The following is an 18,149-nucleotide window of genomic DNA, read 5'->3' as shown; positions in this document are numbered from 1 at the left end:
AATCATTTTAGATAGAAAAAATGTTTTTTAATCATAATCTTAAATATATCGAATATATTTTAGTTCAGTTTATTAGATAATCGCATATTAAAGTGTCTTTTTTAATGCTATTTTCCTCCTTTTTTAATTATTGCATTTCTTCTTCGTAGATTCTAAAGTCTATTTTCCATTTACAGAAAACAAAGGAGAAAACTAATAAAAATTAGTTTATTTTCCATTTGTTCTGTTTTCCAGAAACGTAGAACAACTATCCGAATGTCTCATTTGTGAAAAAATAAGGTCGAATAATATCTGTTATTGGTGCGATTGCAATGATGAACGGACATGTTTATGGTCGATAACAAATTGTTTGCTGGTCGTATGTATCAAATACTCAATTCCTTTATCTTTGTTCACATTTTTGAATTGTCGAGGGATATTCTCCGGTTTTTGACTCCGCATCGTGGGCGCTTTTAATCATTCTATCATGAGTTTGACCAAGCTTACAATGGAAGCCTTAACCGTTTCGGCCATCTAGCCCTCAGTTAGTATAAATCAATAATAAAAATTTCCACAATACAAAAGCATGCACAGAAAGTCGCTGTTAGGTGCATAGACTCTGTTCATTTTCAGTGTAAACATTAATGGAAACGGCCATAAAAAATTTAAAGTAATCGTTTTTTATAAATTTCAATCGTGAAGCACTAATAAACATACTAATTAGTAAATTATTTTACAGGTTACCGACAAAGCAATCAATATAGGTCCTATTAATCTAATAAATATTGCAAATTTAATAAATAATGACATTCAAGAATGAGCAATCGAATCTTTTCGAATCTGAAAAAATTAATTTTGTGTTACGAATAATTAAAGTGTGCTCTTAATTTGCAATAGAAAAAACTTTCATTTATCGCATGTAAAAGTTGTACTTCTTTTGTTAGCCATTTCTACAAAGATTTTATAAATTAATTATTATTCCTACTCGCATAATTGCTTTTTCTATATTATCCTAGTTAATATCATCGTTTTTCTTTTTCATGTTCGAGCTTGCATTTTGTCTACACTCGTTTTTCCCGAAATGACATGAACATTATTGCATTTTAATTTTTGCCATTTGGACATACATCTCTTTCTAGTTTTTCCATTTTTTTTTTTTTACATCCAAACTGCGCAATGTCACGTCGGTAGTGTTTTCATTAAAATTTTCTTTCTATTGAAGATATTAGGAATAATTAAGTTAGGTTTAGCCAGTTTTTTCTTTCACTTACATTTGTCCTGTCCAGTCTACAATGAGAAAAAAATAATGAATTTTTATGTCTTTCTTTATGAGATTATAAGATACAATAAAATAAAGAATTAACGTTTTTCTATATTAACAGTAAAAATTAAATAGGCCTACGTAAAAAAATACAAAAATGTATAAATTCTTTACGTAAAGCTGAAAATTAAAGTTAAAAATGTACTATAAAATTTAATAAACGCTTTTCTACGTAGATCTTTAGCTACTCGGTGATCTCAGAATAAAAAAAGATTTTTTTCCTCCTCTTTATCAAAAATTTATAAAAATCACTTACTCTATTTAATATTCCTGGGATTTTAAATTAATATTTATATTTTAACTTCAGTAAAATTTAATCTTTTTATAGACTAAATAAACTTTTTATATTGTGATAACATATTAATAAATATAAAAAGTAATAGCAGAAGTGGATGGAATTTTATGAAGTTTATAAATTATCGTTCTCGTTACATATTAGTAGAATAAAGTGGACAAGAATTGGAAAAGCATACATTGTGTATATTATCTGTTAAAAATTTAAAATAATCCTTATAAGATTTTAACATGTATTACTTATAGTGATAGGAGAATTGACTGTACGACATCCCGCTAATATAATGTTATGTTTACTGAATCATTAAAGTTAATTTGCATTGCAATGTAAAGTTGCTAAGTCAGCATAAATTCGTATATTTTGACTAGAGACATTTTGAAACGCATACATTATATTATAATTCTGAATTTGTAGCTACAGGCTTAATGGACAGTAGAAATCTTAAAATATTTTTTGTGCATTCTTATAATTTTCACGAATTAGAAAAAATGAAATTTTACTCTTATAATTTAATAGACAATTTTTGTTTAAATTAAATTAATTTATTTAAAAAAATAATATGTGTTTACTTCTTAAAAAAGCAAGAAAAAAATTAAAAAATTAATGATGTACAATAAGCACTGCGTTAATTGATATTGTAATTTAAACGTTTCGAAACAACGATTAAAAAATATTTTATAATAATTTCTGAGATATACAGTACAAAATATTAAAGCTTATCACTTGTTTATACGAGGTGAACGTCTTTGTATACAAGTTATCTTCATGTCAAATATAAACATTTTCTAATTTTTTAAAAATCTTTTTGTCGTCGAATAAAATAAAACTTGAATAGATATTATTTAATAAGAAAAATATTTAATTACAAATAATTAAATTATAAGGATTATTAATATTAATTTAATGATTAGTTTATTAGTATAAATACGTATACAGTAAGATTGAGACAAACAAGGTAAACGTTGATATTTACGATATTATTATATGACCTTGATTTTAAGATGACTGGAAGTTCCTGTACTAATATAAAATTCAGTTTTTTATGAACTGACGCCAGTTAATACGAAGCTGAATTCGGAATGTTGCGGTTTATCATTTTGGTATTTTGTTTTATTCTGATTAAAACGGATCATCATAATAAATCTACGAAAGTGATATTTATCCTAATCGATGGTTGTCGTTGGGATTATGTAAATGATACAAGTCTGAAAGGTTTTGCCAAATTAGCAGAATTTGGCGTCAAAGCAGAGTATGTCAAACCTGTTTTCCCTTCAAATTCTTATCCAAATGCGTTAAGCATTGTAACAGGTAAGAAAAGTTTTTCTTAGATTTAAATTTTTTATAAGTTAACGCGTGGTAATGAGGAAATATTTTAGAAAAATTTTCTTAATGTCATCATTTGATGCGCTTATCTTATATACTATATAATAAAAGTAACGTTTTCTTAAACAAATTCAACTGAACAAGGGCATGCCCAGTGAGGGCAGGGGGCAGCTGCCCCTCCCTAGAAGAAAAATTAAAGTGTAGTAATTGATACACAGCACAGACGTATCAACTTAGTATGAATCAAACTAATATGAGTTGCCTCCTCTAGTTCAGATCCTAGGTACGCCCTTGCAACTGAACTATATTATAAGGGTAATGAATAAAACTATTTGTAGTAGCGTAATGTGTATAAGTAGTATATTATGTAGTCATACGTGTTCAAAACTTAAGGACAAACGACATTCGTACACGAATAAAGATATAATGTAGATATAGATAATATTATACTGTATTGCAATTGTAGGCATTTTTATGCATGAAATGCAGCTAAAAAGGTAAAAAGAAAGCTTTGTTTTGGAGGTCCGAGAACGGATTGATTTATTTTATATTGTTTCTTATGGGAAAGTTTGTTTTCGGTTTAAGAACAAATTGGTTCTCGAACAACTTTTAGGAACGAATTGAGTTCGAAAACGGAGGCTTGTATATTTAATACGTACATGAACATCATAATACTTCATCAGATTATTTAAATTATAGAATAGGCTTATATAGTATACAGTGAATATGGAATGGTAACAGAAGTCTCTTCCCGGCTAATAATTTTAAAAATTAATAGGGCAATCAATGAAAATGTGTAGTGCATCGGTATGCGCTGAACGATGGCGCGAATTTCCGCTGACCCGAGCCTTTCTGTCGGAGAGGAATGTTGTAATCTCAATCCATAATGAAAATAGGGTAATATTGTCAATTACAAAGTTGTAGCACATGAAAAAATATATATATTATTAGCTTTTGGTTCATTCCAAAATATCAAATGGTATTTCAGATCAGCTGTCAAACATGACGGGTAAATGTTTTACTGCACAACATACAAGGGATAGTAATGCATCGCTTCAAAACATCGTAAGTGGTTGAATGTGCGATTAGGATTTTTTAGCAATGAAATTCGGATTCACATCTATCATATTTAACATAGAATTGCACTAATCCATTAGCTGTTGTTTATCGCCCACATGCAGTTTCTACTGTTGTTGGCATCGGAATGTTATTTTATGCAGGATCCAAACAACATTCAGATGTAATGATATAATTATAATTAATTACAATTGTTAATTTGCATTACTAATAAGTTATAGGCCTACTTCTTTGCTCATCAATGGCACTTCATTAATATCTTAAGTACAAATCATAAAATTATTGAATATATAGTATATATCTATATTATAGTTTCGACAGCTAAATACAATATAAATTGTTTCTTCTGTTTTAGGTCTTTATCCAGAAAGCCATGGATTTGTTCAGAATATTATGTACGATGTAGACAGAGAAGAGTTTTTCCTAATGCTTCCTAATCCTAATTCTACCAACTCACATTGGTGGGAAAGCGCTGAACCTATATGGGTAACTGCAGAAAAACAGGGAATTAAGACAGCTGCATATTGGTGGCCTGGTTGCCAAGTGAAGATTCATGGTATACAACCCACTATCTGTTTACCGCATAGATATACTGCCGGAGGAGAAAATGTTACAAAAGATATTATAAATAAATTGGAAGAAACACTTGATTTATTCGAAAAGGAGGAAATTCGGTTAGCTATGCTTTATTATGGAGCTGTAGATAACAATGGTTTGTATATGTCTGTTTTAAAACCAAAGTCTGAACTCAAATATGTAAATTAGTGATATTAAGTATATTTAGCATCATTTATATATATTGTATACTTAAATTAGTGATTTTATACACCGGATAGTACTATAGTCGCCTTATGTAAATACCACCTCTACCTTTGAAATCGTACTTTACTTTACCGTACAGTTATTTTTCTACACTTGTACCGTATGATCTCTGCTGTAAATATAAAAATATAAGATACTTTTTTTTATATTTTACTAGCTGTGCCCGGCCACGCCTTGCTGTGGCTCAAAATGTATCTATTATAAATGTATAACACTCCCCGCGGAGGGAATTTCGAAAAATCCCTTCTTAGTGTACATTCTCTCGACGTACCCTATTAAAACGCAATCAAAAACGCAAAAACCAGCATCTAAAATAAAATAATAGAAGACCAGTTCTTTACGGTAAGCTTTAATTTTGTCCTTCTCTCCGGCCGGGGGAGGGAGAGTTTCCACATTTATATAATATAAAAGCATGCGCGTATTCGAATGCAACGTTGTATCAAAATTTCAAAGCAATCGGTTAAGACTTTCGAAGATTTAAGATTTTGAACAAACTAACATTTACATTTTTATTTATATAGATTAAAATTAATATAGATTATATATAGATAATTATATAAAATTAATATAGATAATATAGATTAAACCCAAGTAAATGTTTTGCTATTATAATAATTAAAATCGATTCAAACTTGAATTTATATCAGCATGAAATGCTGAAGTTGGCTAATCATTTTGTGTAGTTCCTAGATAATGCAGCGTAAACAGTGATAATATCAAGACTGGTATGATAATAAATGATCCTTTTTCTTTAAATATTCATTCTTGCAGACTATTCTATGTTATGCAAGTAACTGAAAAAAATAAAATATTTCCTCTTATTATGACATGAAATGGTTTTTCATATTTATTATGACAATAATTTTATGTAATTTATATCATTCTTACTAAAAATCTAACAGTTATTTCTAATATCTCTAATTTTAAGTCTTAATAATTACGTAATTTAATTTCAGGTCATACAAAAGGACCCGATTCGTTAGAAACAAAAAAATCTGTAAAGGAAATAGATAAAATCCTATATACTCTTCAAAATCTGATAACTGAAAAACGTCTTTTTGATCAGGTTTGTGTGATATAATTTATGTTAATCATTAAAGTTAGGATTTTTAGTGTTCTAAAAAAGTTTCAAAATGGGTGTACAGAGTGCTAAGAAGCAAAAATAGTGCAAAGAAAAATCGCGTTAGGCGTCTGGAGTAAAATTTTTTATTTAAGGATACAGTACAGTAGACCACCCTATAACACGGAAGATACGTTCCGTTTTAAATGAATTTCGTGTTTTACGAGTCACTTAAATACATGAGCCAATCACAGCACGGCACGTGTGCAGTTTAGGGACTACGGCTGTTTGAAAGTTTTTCTTCCATAAAATTAATCGATTCTAGACTAATTTGACTCAACATTTCCAAAACACATATAATTTTTTTGGGAATAATCCATATAAACTATGCTATAAACAAAAAGTTGTAGGATTACTTACCGAGTGTGCACCGTTCGACAACGCCATTGCTTAAGCTTGTTTTCGTTGCAGAGTGGCGCATCGAACAGCGGGCGCGTATTTCCTGATAAGTTATTTTTCTGCGAAAAATTCGCTGAACTTTGGAGACATCATTAATATAAATATAATTTTTATGGCCGTTAAATAGTAAATGGTTTTTAGTAGGTCCGCTGCTCGTTTAAACTCAACGGTTTGTGCAATATCTGCTATTGGTCTAGATTAGACCAATCCTGTCGCGACACGAGTCGGCGATGACGTTTTACCGTATTATACGAATCTCTTTTAGCGTGTTTATACGAATAAGATCGCAATTTTTTCGCCGTGTTATACGAATCCGTATTATATGAACCCGTGTCATAGGGTGTCTACTGTATATTTTTCACAGGTTATTCATTTTTATACTATACTTACATATCATTGACGCTGATCATTTGTTAACAGGAATGAATTAATTCGGATAATAGTAATCATTTCAAATTTTCAAATATAAATTTTCTCCGTTTAGCCTATATAAAAGGGTATCTTTGTATTCGGAAAAATATCGTTCAACATCTATATATGTAAGTGGCAAGTACAGTACCTGGTATTGACTCGAAATTCTAAATTATTGCCTCCACGATCTTCTTTAAGTCTGGAATTTTAGCAAGATTCTTCTTAAATTTTTGCTTGGCAAATTCATTTAACTTATCACTTACTGAGAACGCTTTCTTTCTAATTCGGTGATTGCATCAACAACGAATTTAATGAAACAGGAGCGAGTTCTTCCAGAATAGTTAGTGTCTAAACCTAAGTTCTGAATTTGACCAACTGCAGCAGTATCAGAATCGTCTACATGCAGAACAAATTCTTTGATTTTCTGCAAATTTTTGCAATAGAAAGTCTTCATCCATGTTCCCCACCTTGAGATGACCGGATCAGGTAGCAGGAGAAGTTGTATAACCTCACTTAAACCGGCATACCGGCATTCTCTTCGGGATAAGCCGGCATGCCGATTTTTACCATACCGAAATATTTGATTTTATGGTCTCCCCATATAGACCGGCATGTCCGACATTCCGCAAAAATACGGTAAAAGGTTTACAATAAAATTTTAAATTTAGGAAAAAAATTATTTTAATTTATATCATTAATTAAAGTTACAGTAAAATATTTATTTTAAAACTTTCTAGTGTGACAATGTAAGAAAACGTAATATCACAGGGGCTACATAAAAAAAATCATTTTTAATATTCGGAAAGATTGAAAAATTTCAGGAATTTTTTGCAAGCGGTCGTTTCAGATATGTCGGCCCCGTCCTTCATCACCTGGCCGCCCTATTTTGGGCCTAGCCGAACCCATAATGTGCATGGGGAAAAAGACCTCTTATTGCTTGCAGGGAGGAAATAGTAACAAAAAATGTTATTTATTATTTATATGATTTTTTTAAAATTAAAAAATAAAATTTAATTAAATATTTCAAAAGAAAACACGTTTTCATTTAATAAAACAATATAAAGAAGAGCTCGATGTTTTACTGAAGACAGATTTTTAGTAAGAAGTGTATAAAAAACACATTTTGACAAATCGATTAGTTCCAATACTTTTCTGTTTTGCTTCTCAAAACACGTTGTATTACGAAAGAAGTCAGGTGAACCATTAAGCTTTTTTGTTTTATAGAGTTTTTAATTGTTATATATACTGAACTTTAATATAGAAGCTAAGTATGATAAGAAATATTAATAATCAAAATATAAAAACATAGACCTATTCATTTACGTAATCTTAGAGAAATGCAGTATATGCAAAATACGCAATAAGAAGCATTTCGCAACTAGAAATTGCATGGTATCTAAATTCAAATCATAAACAACAAGAGACTATTCAAGTTTATTTTCTAAATAAAGTGATTTTATAATCAAACTTAAAAAACCGACATAATTAAAACACTAAAAAATTTAGACATCTAAATAAATCTCATTTTAAAATCTCATTTTAAATCTCATTTTAAAATAAATCTCATTTATTGCATTTTAGTGCATTTATAATATGTATTTAAAATAAAATACTGCATTTTAATGTTATACATTTATGAGAAGACAATGATAATTACAGAATTTTCAAAGCATTTCAAATTTCAAAATGTAAGAAAATTTTATTTTTCCAAAAAAAATTTTAAAATCTGTTCTAACCATTGAATAGCATCTTAAAACTTTCAATTTTATTATATGGAACTGAGCTCAAACAGTTTCATTGAGTAATTGGGACCAATTATATACACTAATATTTTATGCAAACTACAGCTTTCATAAGCAGTTCAAGGAAGTTTATTTTCAAACATAAAAAGTAGTCTAAAATTTTCCGCATAGAATATTGAATCATTTAAAACAGGAGTCGCAAACTGGCGGTCCGCGGACCGGATGAGGGCTGTTAAGGCTTCCTATCCGACCTGCAGCCTTTAAGATTTCTTTTCTAAAAATCAATATTTCTAACATCTTGCGGGAATTAAAACAGAAACAATTCAAACTTCTAATTGTTTACATAAGTCATAAAGACTTGACATCAAAAGGAGCTTTGTTAGAGACTTTTTTAAGTTTACAGTATGTTTTGGTTTACCCGTATAATAATGAATACGGCCCGCGTCTGATATACATCTATTTGAATGCCCCTTTGCTGCGTTTGAGTTTGAGACCCCTGATTTAAAATACAAATATTCCATTTTAAATTAATCAAATTTGTATCTATTATATATTTTTTAAATTATTTTTTTTAAATATAAAAGATATATCAATATTTTTGAGTAAAACAGTTTATCATGCTAACAAAACTTACTTTCTTTCATATTATTCTTAAATTAAAAAGAAAATTAAATGAGATCTAAGTATATCTTGATTCATGTACTTGATGCATCCCTCAATATAAATAATTTTTTTGATTCACAAACACAAGCCGTGCTACTACTTGTGTTTGTGAATCATAGAAATTAAGAAAACACGGTTTCAGAAGATTGATAAATAAATAATTTTTATTATAATTGTAAAAGAAAGCATGATCATTTAATAAGCGCAGTAAGATAGGAAAGAAAATCTTTGAATTAGTTAAAAATCATGTTATTCGATTTTTGACAGTCCTAGTGACAATATGGAGGATGTGTGCACATAATGGAGAGTGTGCATTTCACTACAAAAAACTTGGATTCATATCCATTTGCGAGCTTTTTTCTGCAACATGCATGACTTTCCATGCTGTGCATATAACCTATGATGGATCGAATAATAGCTCACTATTCGATTCTGGTGCAGTTCGATATGGGCTACGCCATTTTGTAAATCGCGTAGTAAACGTAAATACCATCTGGTAGGGATGACTATTGATATTGTATACTTTTCAATATTATTAGTTGCAACCTTGTACACTACGTTATTTTTCTTTATCAGTGCTAATAATCTTATTTACTGAATCTGACTCATATTACTAATATAACAAAGTTTTCTGTAGAAAAAGTTATTAAATATTTAGTAGTTTAGTTATTTGGATCAGAGAACTACAACTCAACAGCGATGTTTGCAGTTTTAACCCAAACTATAAGTATTTAGTCCAGTTTCTTCGTTATCTTACTTCCATACCTCTTACTTAACCTGTTCTTACTTCATTACTTACCAAAAATTTTGATATGTCCATTCTGTTATTACATATCTCGTATAAAAACTAAAGATCAAGTAGCAACTATATTTAAAGNCACGAGTACACGAGGATTATCATAATTATACATCATTTAATTTCATGCTCTTACATTGATTTTCACAGACACCACACTTCAAATTCCACGTACTTGATGGAAAATTAAGGGCTTATTTCTTCGCATTTTGATTTTAGATTCTTAGAATCCCGATTGTTCTAAAAATAATGAATAAGTTACATATTTTGCAACATTTTCACAACTATTTACATAGTTTAACTATTAAAATAGTGAATGTACCGTACTATACGTAAATAGTGGAATTGCATTCTAAACATTCAAAAGAATAATATTACAAAGAATTTTATTTAACTATTAACATCTCAAAATATTCATCTAAAAATAATGAATAAGTTTGATATTTTGCAACATTTTCACAACTATTTACATAGTTTAACTATTAAAATAGTGAATGTACCGTACTATACGTAAATAGTTTTAAAAATTTTGTGTGATGAACTTATAATATCTTTTCTCAAAAATTTAGTAAATAATCTTAATAGTAACGTTAGATAAAATTTTGAAATAAATTATTAGAAGATCTAGTTAGTTATTAAATTTTAAATAGGTGAGCATCGTCGTTGTAAGTGATCACGGAATGACGAATACTAGCCCAGATTACGTAGAACAGATCAGTATGGAACCTTTCGCCGATGATATTAAGTACATATTAAATAAAGGATCGTCTTCGATGATTTTACCAGAAGAAGGAAAATTAGATAAAGTGAGTAGATAATTTAGATATATTAACTGTTGTTAATTTAAGAATATTTGAAATAACCACTTACTTATAGGCAAACGTCTGCAGCATAACATGTAGATAGAAGATTATAGATATATAACTTATATCAAAGACAGGAAAGACAATACAGAATAAATCGAATAATGAAATCTATCAGAGTACTTATTACAAAATTTACAGAGATAGGTTTATTTGTGTTATGAAAGGAAGGATCCCTACAAGTCACGTTGTGGAAGTCATGAATTGCCTTCTCTACATGTGTCTATTAAACGTCTCGATTTCACGTTACTTCTTCGCCATCTTACTTTCTTACTTTCTGAGCGCAAGCCTGATAATATTTAAAATAGCAGCTCTATATGGCGAAAAAACTGTAGAATAGAAAAATGGCAGTTATTTACACATAAAGTTTATTTTTTATGTAACAATTTTATAAAATTGTTTATTGGAGCTATTTTTTTTATCAGACTGGCAAAGTAAACGAAAAAACTAGATATTGCATTATGTTAGTGTGGAAATTGAGTGAATTGGAGATTTATTCGTGTAACATTATTTAATTCATCAAAAAATTTGTTAAAAACTATAAAGAGATAATATTATATTATATTAATAGAGACATTAAAATATTTAAAGAAAAATATAAATATATGTAACTTATAATGTGTTTTTGATAAATAATATACACTTATAATGTATAACTAATATATATTATCTCGATATAAACCATCGATTCAGTGCTTCTCAAGATAGAATGATTATATTCTTTTGCGGAAAAAGAAATCAGGCTACAATCAATTTTGTAATTTTCTGAAATATTAAATCAAATAGTCAAATTAATTATTAATTTTACGTAACAATCCAGATTCGATCTCGAATCCTCCCGGAGAAATATAACACCTCGGCCATCTTATAGTCTGATTTTATTTATTTTTTATCACTTCTACTTGTAATTTTAACTATTTCTGAATTAGGTTTAATGCTTTTATGGAAATGTCTATAATAGCCTTAATATTTATCTTAATATTTTAGTTATATAACGATCTGAAGAGAGCAAATATTAAAGGACTGCAAATATTTAAAAAAGAGGAAATTCCGGAAAAATATCATTTTAAAAATAACAAATACGTTCTTCCTTTGTTTATACTGGCAGACAAAGGTTACTTTATTAATGAGGTAAAAATGTTTATATGTATATATACAGTAAAGCGTCGATTTTCCAAAAGTCAATCATCCGAAAGAATTCCAGTCGGCAAATTTAAATTTTCGCCAGTGCTGTGGCGCTTCAATCTTTGGCTATGTCTTGGGCTACTCAAATATTTTACGTTTTTGATACTAAATTAACATCTGAAGTATAATTTTTTATTATTTTTATAATTTTCAATATATTTATTTTGTTTGTACGAAATAAAAAAATAATTTTTAACGATACAATAGTCTTTGTTATGCCCACCAGTGGCCTAGTGGTCTTCGTTGCCGCTCATAGCGATGGTGACTTGACCCTAAACACTGGGAAGTTCGGTCATGGGTTCGTGCCGCGATCGGACAGGCTGGCTGCTTGGAGTTTTCCGGGTTTTCTCCTTGCCAATAACGACTAAATAGGAGGCCAGTTTCCCATAAAAGTCCTCCCGGAAGGCATTCTTTTCCCGAGCGCGCGTGACACATCATTCAAGGAAGAAGGCAACGGCAAACCACTTCCTCAACTTTTGCCAAGAAAACTACATGGACAAGAAAAGACTTGTCCATGCAGTCACCAGGAGTCGACGACGACTTGATGGAACTTAACAACAAGTCTTTGTTAGGCTTAACATCGACGAAAATTCAATGCGAAGGGACACGCAACGGAGAAAAATTTCGAAATCAAATACGTTAAACTATTTTTTCGTACGTAAATCAGTTATCCGGACAACCCCAGTCCCCAATTGATTCGGAAAATCGACGCTCTACTGTATATCAATATTTCATATAATGATTATATTGTAAAATAAGTATTAAATAAATAATCACCTTCTCTAGAATTTTTTTTCCTTCTTGATTATTTTATATAAAAAACTTTAAATGATTTAAATTTCGTGACGTTTTCTGCACAGAATCATTAGTCCTACATAAAATATAGGCTAGTAGTGATAATATAATATATGATTGTAATGATAATATATTTTAAAAAATAACATTTAGTTTTACAATTATTATAGTAGATAATATTTACAATATGGTTTGGTTTGGAAACAACATTTACGACCGTATTTATGAGTAAAAATCAAGAAATAGAGTCAGAAGTTAAACAATTACCATTTTCTTTACTTTCAGTACGTAAATACTTATTGGTTAACTTCTAGCTATTGATGATTAATTGTAAATACAGTCGTTATAGATATTACATTCGAATACTATATGCGTTCAGCTAGGCGGTTGGTGATATGTTAGACCCAACAAACCATTCATGAAAATTACGAAATCTGTTATCCGAATGTGTAGATTCAGATTTATCATTGAATGTTTAGGCTATGTCATGAACCTAGGAATAGACTTTATTCAATTATTACTTTGATTTTTGTTCTATTTTTCTTCCATTGTTTTTAAAACTTTTTTCCTCATTAAAATAAAATACTTAAATTCTTTTGCAGTTATCTGATTCAAATAAAACACGAATGAAAGTAAAATACGTTAGTAACGGAAACCATGGATATGATCCAGACGTTGTCGAAGACATGAGAAGTATATTTTTTGCTAGAGGACAAAGTATGTAATATAAATATAATTATATTCTTTCTTCCATAAACATTAAATATACTGTATATGCTTAATGGACGAAACTGTGGTCATGGTAAAGCGTTTAATGTGTTATCGCTTCCAGTTGATAATAAACTAGAATTCATACTTTTAACGAGCAATTATTTATTGTAGCATCGTTACAATGCCGGGCTGCAATTTTTAATCATATTTTAAATGAAATAAATTAGTAGTGACTTGACCCTGTAGGGGTACATTATACTTTTCTCTTAACAATAGCGTGTCGGTCATTTGTCTAACAACTTTCAGAGGGAAAAATTTGAATTGAAATAACACGATTTTCGGTTTGTATTGGAAGTTCCTATATAGTTAATCTGAACCTCTTGCCTCTAATATGTCCATATCTGGTTTCGACGTTTAACTATCTAACTCCGTTCTCGATATTAAGGAAAGACAGACGGACGGACGGACGACAGTGGGAATTTATAGGTGTACAGTTTTTCCAAATTGCAATAATAATCCCAATGACAAATGAAGTGCATAAAACGAGAAAATAATGACTTTTCTCATATTTACCTTCATATGTATATGGATTTCTGACGAAATATTTACTGAATTACATGAGATTGCCATGGAGTAGGACCTGATTATTTTCTTTGAATCGATTCTGAATGTACTAAATGTGCTAAGAAAATGATTATTTCGAGTAAAAAATAGAATTGATTTCAACACTATAGATCCAAGCATATTATTTTACATTACTTATCATCTCTATATTACTTTCCCGGTACGGCGAAAGAGGGAAGGTACAGGTCGAAAAGATGGCTCCCAAGTTTAACATTTTTGAACTCGGATCTTGAAATATCGAGAAATGTAAAAAAAAAAAAAAATGGAGATTTCTGTATGGGTGTTAGTGTGTGTGGAGGGAGGCACAATTTTGTTCATTTACTTTAAAGCTTAATAATTCCTATGCCTTTTGTCGAAAATTTCTGAAATTTTGCAGGAAACTTTGGGTATTAGGGGATTGATGCTATTAAATGTTGGTGTTTAAAGGTCGAGGGATGGGAAAAAAGAGGAGGATCACTTGTTGTATCTCGAGTGGGATAAGACTTAATAAAGATTTTACTTGTTACTAGCATTTACAATTTTTTTTTTTATTATAAAACTCATCTGTACCTTCAAAATTAAGCCTTTTGTCATTTTATAATAATTAATAATATAAAAATTTTAAATTAAAATATCACAACAGATGATGCCAAACAAAATTATAAAGTTTGGTCTGGAAAGTAACAAAACTCGTTGCTGGATTTTTGTTTCATGGTTTAGTTTTATTATATTACGTTACTATACAGGGTTCCATCAATTAAACATCTATCCAGACACAGTAGAGACATTTATAGCATAGGTTCGGTTAGGTTGAGGACTGAAGCTGACATAAATAAACCGAATATTATGTCATCATGACAGAAAAAATAATAAAAATAATTGCTAATTTTTTTTATAAATATCAAAACATAACAACTATGTTTTGTAATTTTATAATATTTATATTGATAGTTTGCATAAAGTTTTTATTATGTTGATATTGAAATTAATACTGTATATTATTTCAGATTTAAAGAAAAATTATCTCTCACCACCTATTGAGAACGTAGATCAATATAATTTAATATGCAAATTGCTTCACATGACACCTGCCAAGAATAACGGTTCCTGGGATAGAATAAAAGATATGCTAGACGTTGAGTCTTCCAATTCAAGTTCCACATTTATTACACCTTTACTTTTATTTTTTGGAACTGTGTGGACGCTGAAGCTTATGTTTTTTATTTAGAAATTAATTTTGTGAATACAATCAATCAGAGATGCTGTTAATATCTAAAAGCAACAATTTTTAGTAATACTTTTCTAATTTCTTAAACTTTTTGTGAATTTCAAATAAAAAGTGTTATTTTGATGTTAAAAAACAATAATAATTNCACGAATAAACTAAGATTACTCATCGAATCTAATTAATTAATAAAAGTCAGTGCATTTTGGTTGTGAAGACGAAAACGACTAAAAATAGTAAAGAAATATCAGTAAAAGAATCTTACGGAAATTATCAATAAAATTTAAATATAGGTACCTAGAAATGTCAAATATGTAAATCTAATAAAGTAACTACAAATAAGTAAGTTTGATGGTTTGTCGTATCATAGGATTGCCAAAAAAAAGTTGAATGAAGTGTTCCCTAGATTTTTATTCAAAAATTTCCGATTTTCCTAGACAATATATTATAGTGTAATATTGTAGAGAGGTTTATACAAATACACTATCTGGCCAAAAGTATCCAGACACCTAGTAGTACGGACTCGGAGAGTCCTGACGCATATATTAATATGATGTTTGTCCTCCTTTTGCATCAATGACAGCCTGTACAAGTCTGGGGAGACTTTCCACTAGTTTTTGATAGGTGGCCATTGGAATTGACTTCCAGGCGTCTATCACGGCTGAAGTGAATGCTGGCAGTGAGAATGGTCGATGTGGCTGACTACGTAATCTGCGTCCTAATTAATCTCAAAGATGTTCTATGGGATTTAGATCGGGGCTCTGAGAAGGCCAGTCCAGTTTTTGAACACCCATTTCATCGAACCATGCCTGTGCAAGTCTCGATGTGTAAATGAAAATACATTACAATGTTATATTGTCTTGAAGTTCTCAACTTCAGAACAAGTTTAATTAAGAGTAGCTCTATTATAAAAGTTGTAGTCTAATATTTGTTTAGTGAAATACAGTTGAAGTGTATTTACCAAAAAAAAGTTAGTTAATTTATTTCGATTTAGATCATATACTTATTATAATCTCAGAACTACGATGAGTATGTATAGAAAACTTTTCTCGTGCATACTTAATTTTAATTACACAACGTATCTACATAAGTAAAAACAGATTGACTAATTTGTCAGTTTTTTAAAATGCGCATATAGAAAACTTCGGCCTAATTTATTATAAAACGGACTTTCGGTTTTAACGGACATCCTCTCATCGAATTAGTCCGTTAAATCGAGGTTTTACTGTAACGATGTTGAAATAATAACTATTCCAATATACATTCTTTAATATTGACGGATAAGAAACGAATTGGGAACACCTATTTAAAACTTATGCAAGACTTCTCAAAGTATCCTTCTCCAAATCAAGAAAAATTTTAAATCTTCTCAATGTACTCAGTACGGACAGTTGTCACTGTTAATTTCAGATGATTTTTATGTAAGTATTTAATAAACTGTTGCTTAACACTATTCCAAATATATGAAATTTAGACTTAAGGTTCTGGATTCATCACAAAGCCAAGTTTTCCCCCCCTGATCTCATGTAGCATGGATCATTGTATTTATTTTCAAATTTAAATATAACATTATTTATAAACAATAATTTACTCTTTTTGCAATGTATTTATTGCTATTCAAAATTAATAAAATAACTTCTGTTCAGATAATTTTTTCCTATCAATCATACTATTATGGGTTTGGCTACAATCACAATGAGGACGGTGAGGGAAGAGCCCGACATATCCGGGACAGATCATTCGTGAAAAATTGTTGGTATTTTTCGCCCACCCAGCTTCGACGCTGAGTCCTCTAGAGCGGTAGATGGATTCCATAATCGCCTTAGTCAACTGGCCGGCAATATTTACATTTAAAATAAGTTAATTACCTAATGTTTGAAAACCTTTTCTTATTTTTTCCATACCAATTTTGATGACAGTTCTCTTTCTATTGATTTTAAAATGTTCCAATAAGATTGAAAACATGTACTTATCTAGACCATCTGGTAATAACAATGCTTTTCTATTCCGTATGTAAACATTGCTTAAAAATCGAAATAATACATGTCCGTTGGATAAATTTAATGTCAGTTATCAGATAATCGATAGAGATATAAAGCATGTCATTCTATGAAAATAATCTGTAAGAGTTTCTCACGTATGTCTATAAAATCAATCATGGTATCCTCTGTAATAATCATTTTGTCAAAAATTTACGGAACTGCATGGGCAATAGAAGAGCCAAAATATATGAAGGATAAAATACTTTATTATACAACTACAGCAATTTATATGTTTTTCTTGCATTTTTATACATTAATACAGCTATTGTTTTTTATTCAGGAAATGAACGATGAACGAAACTGGTATGAGACAACGAACATGGCTGACATTATGTCCGCTGTTTTTACTGCGGATTATATGTTCATTCGACGCAAGACTTTAAGGGGAGTGATTCATCAAATACAAACTTTCGATTTTTCATTTGAGAGAAAGAAAACTTCTGCAAATGAGAAACTAAATAAACTGGTAATAGTTACTCTTTTATTTTTCATCACTTATTTGATCATTGTTAGTAACGCAATAAATTCTTGGGATATTAATTATGTTTTTAACGATTATTTTCCTGTATTTAACAGTACCGACTTTCATAGCCAGATAAAAGCTTTCTTCGTTTTTTCAGAATGGTGCTTTTATGTTTTATACGGTTGGGGTACTGTTGCATTTTTTATTCTGTTATATAGTGAAATAGTATTCAGTCTTCGTGATCACTTCGATAGTTTTTGCGCCGAACTAGAAAATATTTCTAAAAGTAATGTTTTTCTTAATATACGTTATTT

At 29.7% G+C, this 18,149-nt stretch overlaps 1 protein-coding gene across 1 annotated transcript; it reads left to right on the top strand.

The window, feature by feature from the left end:
• Positions 1 to 2,601: 2,601 nt before the first annotated feature.
• On the top strand, positions 2,602 to 15,471 carry LOC111632941 (ectonucleotide pyrophosphatase/phosphodiesterase family member 6-like). The gene is made up of 7 exons (XM_023377459.1): positions 2,602 to 2,903; positions 4,351 to 4,707; positions 5,774 to 5,883; positions 10,599 to 10,754; positions 11,799 to 11,942; positions 13,394 to 13,508; positions 15,113 to 15,471. Exons 1-7 carry the CDS (start codon positions 2,675 to 2,677, stop codon positions 15,331 to 15,333), a joined length of 1,332 nt encoding a protein of 443 aa, XP_023233227.1. The 5' UTR covers positions 2,602 to 2,674; the 3' UTR covers positions 15,334 to 15,471.
• The last annotated feature ends 2,678 nt before the right edge of the window (positions 15,472 to 18,149 follow it).

This window comes from Centruroides sculpturatus, unplaced genomic scaffold (genome assembly GCF_000671375.1).
Source record: "Centruroides sculpturatus isolate CEXI.00-Female unplaced genomic scaffold, Cexi_2.0 scaffold676, whole genome shotgun sequence".
NCBI classification, from domain to species: domain Eukaryota; kingdom Metazoa; phylum Arthropoda; class Arachnida; order Scorpiones; family Buthidae; genus Centruroides; species Centruroides sculpturatus.
The sequence above is the reverse complement of the archived record's forward strand: the minus strand, read 5'-3'. Positions and strand labels throughout refer to the sequence as shown.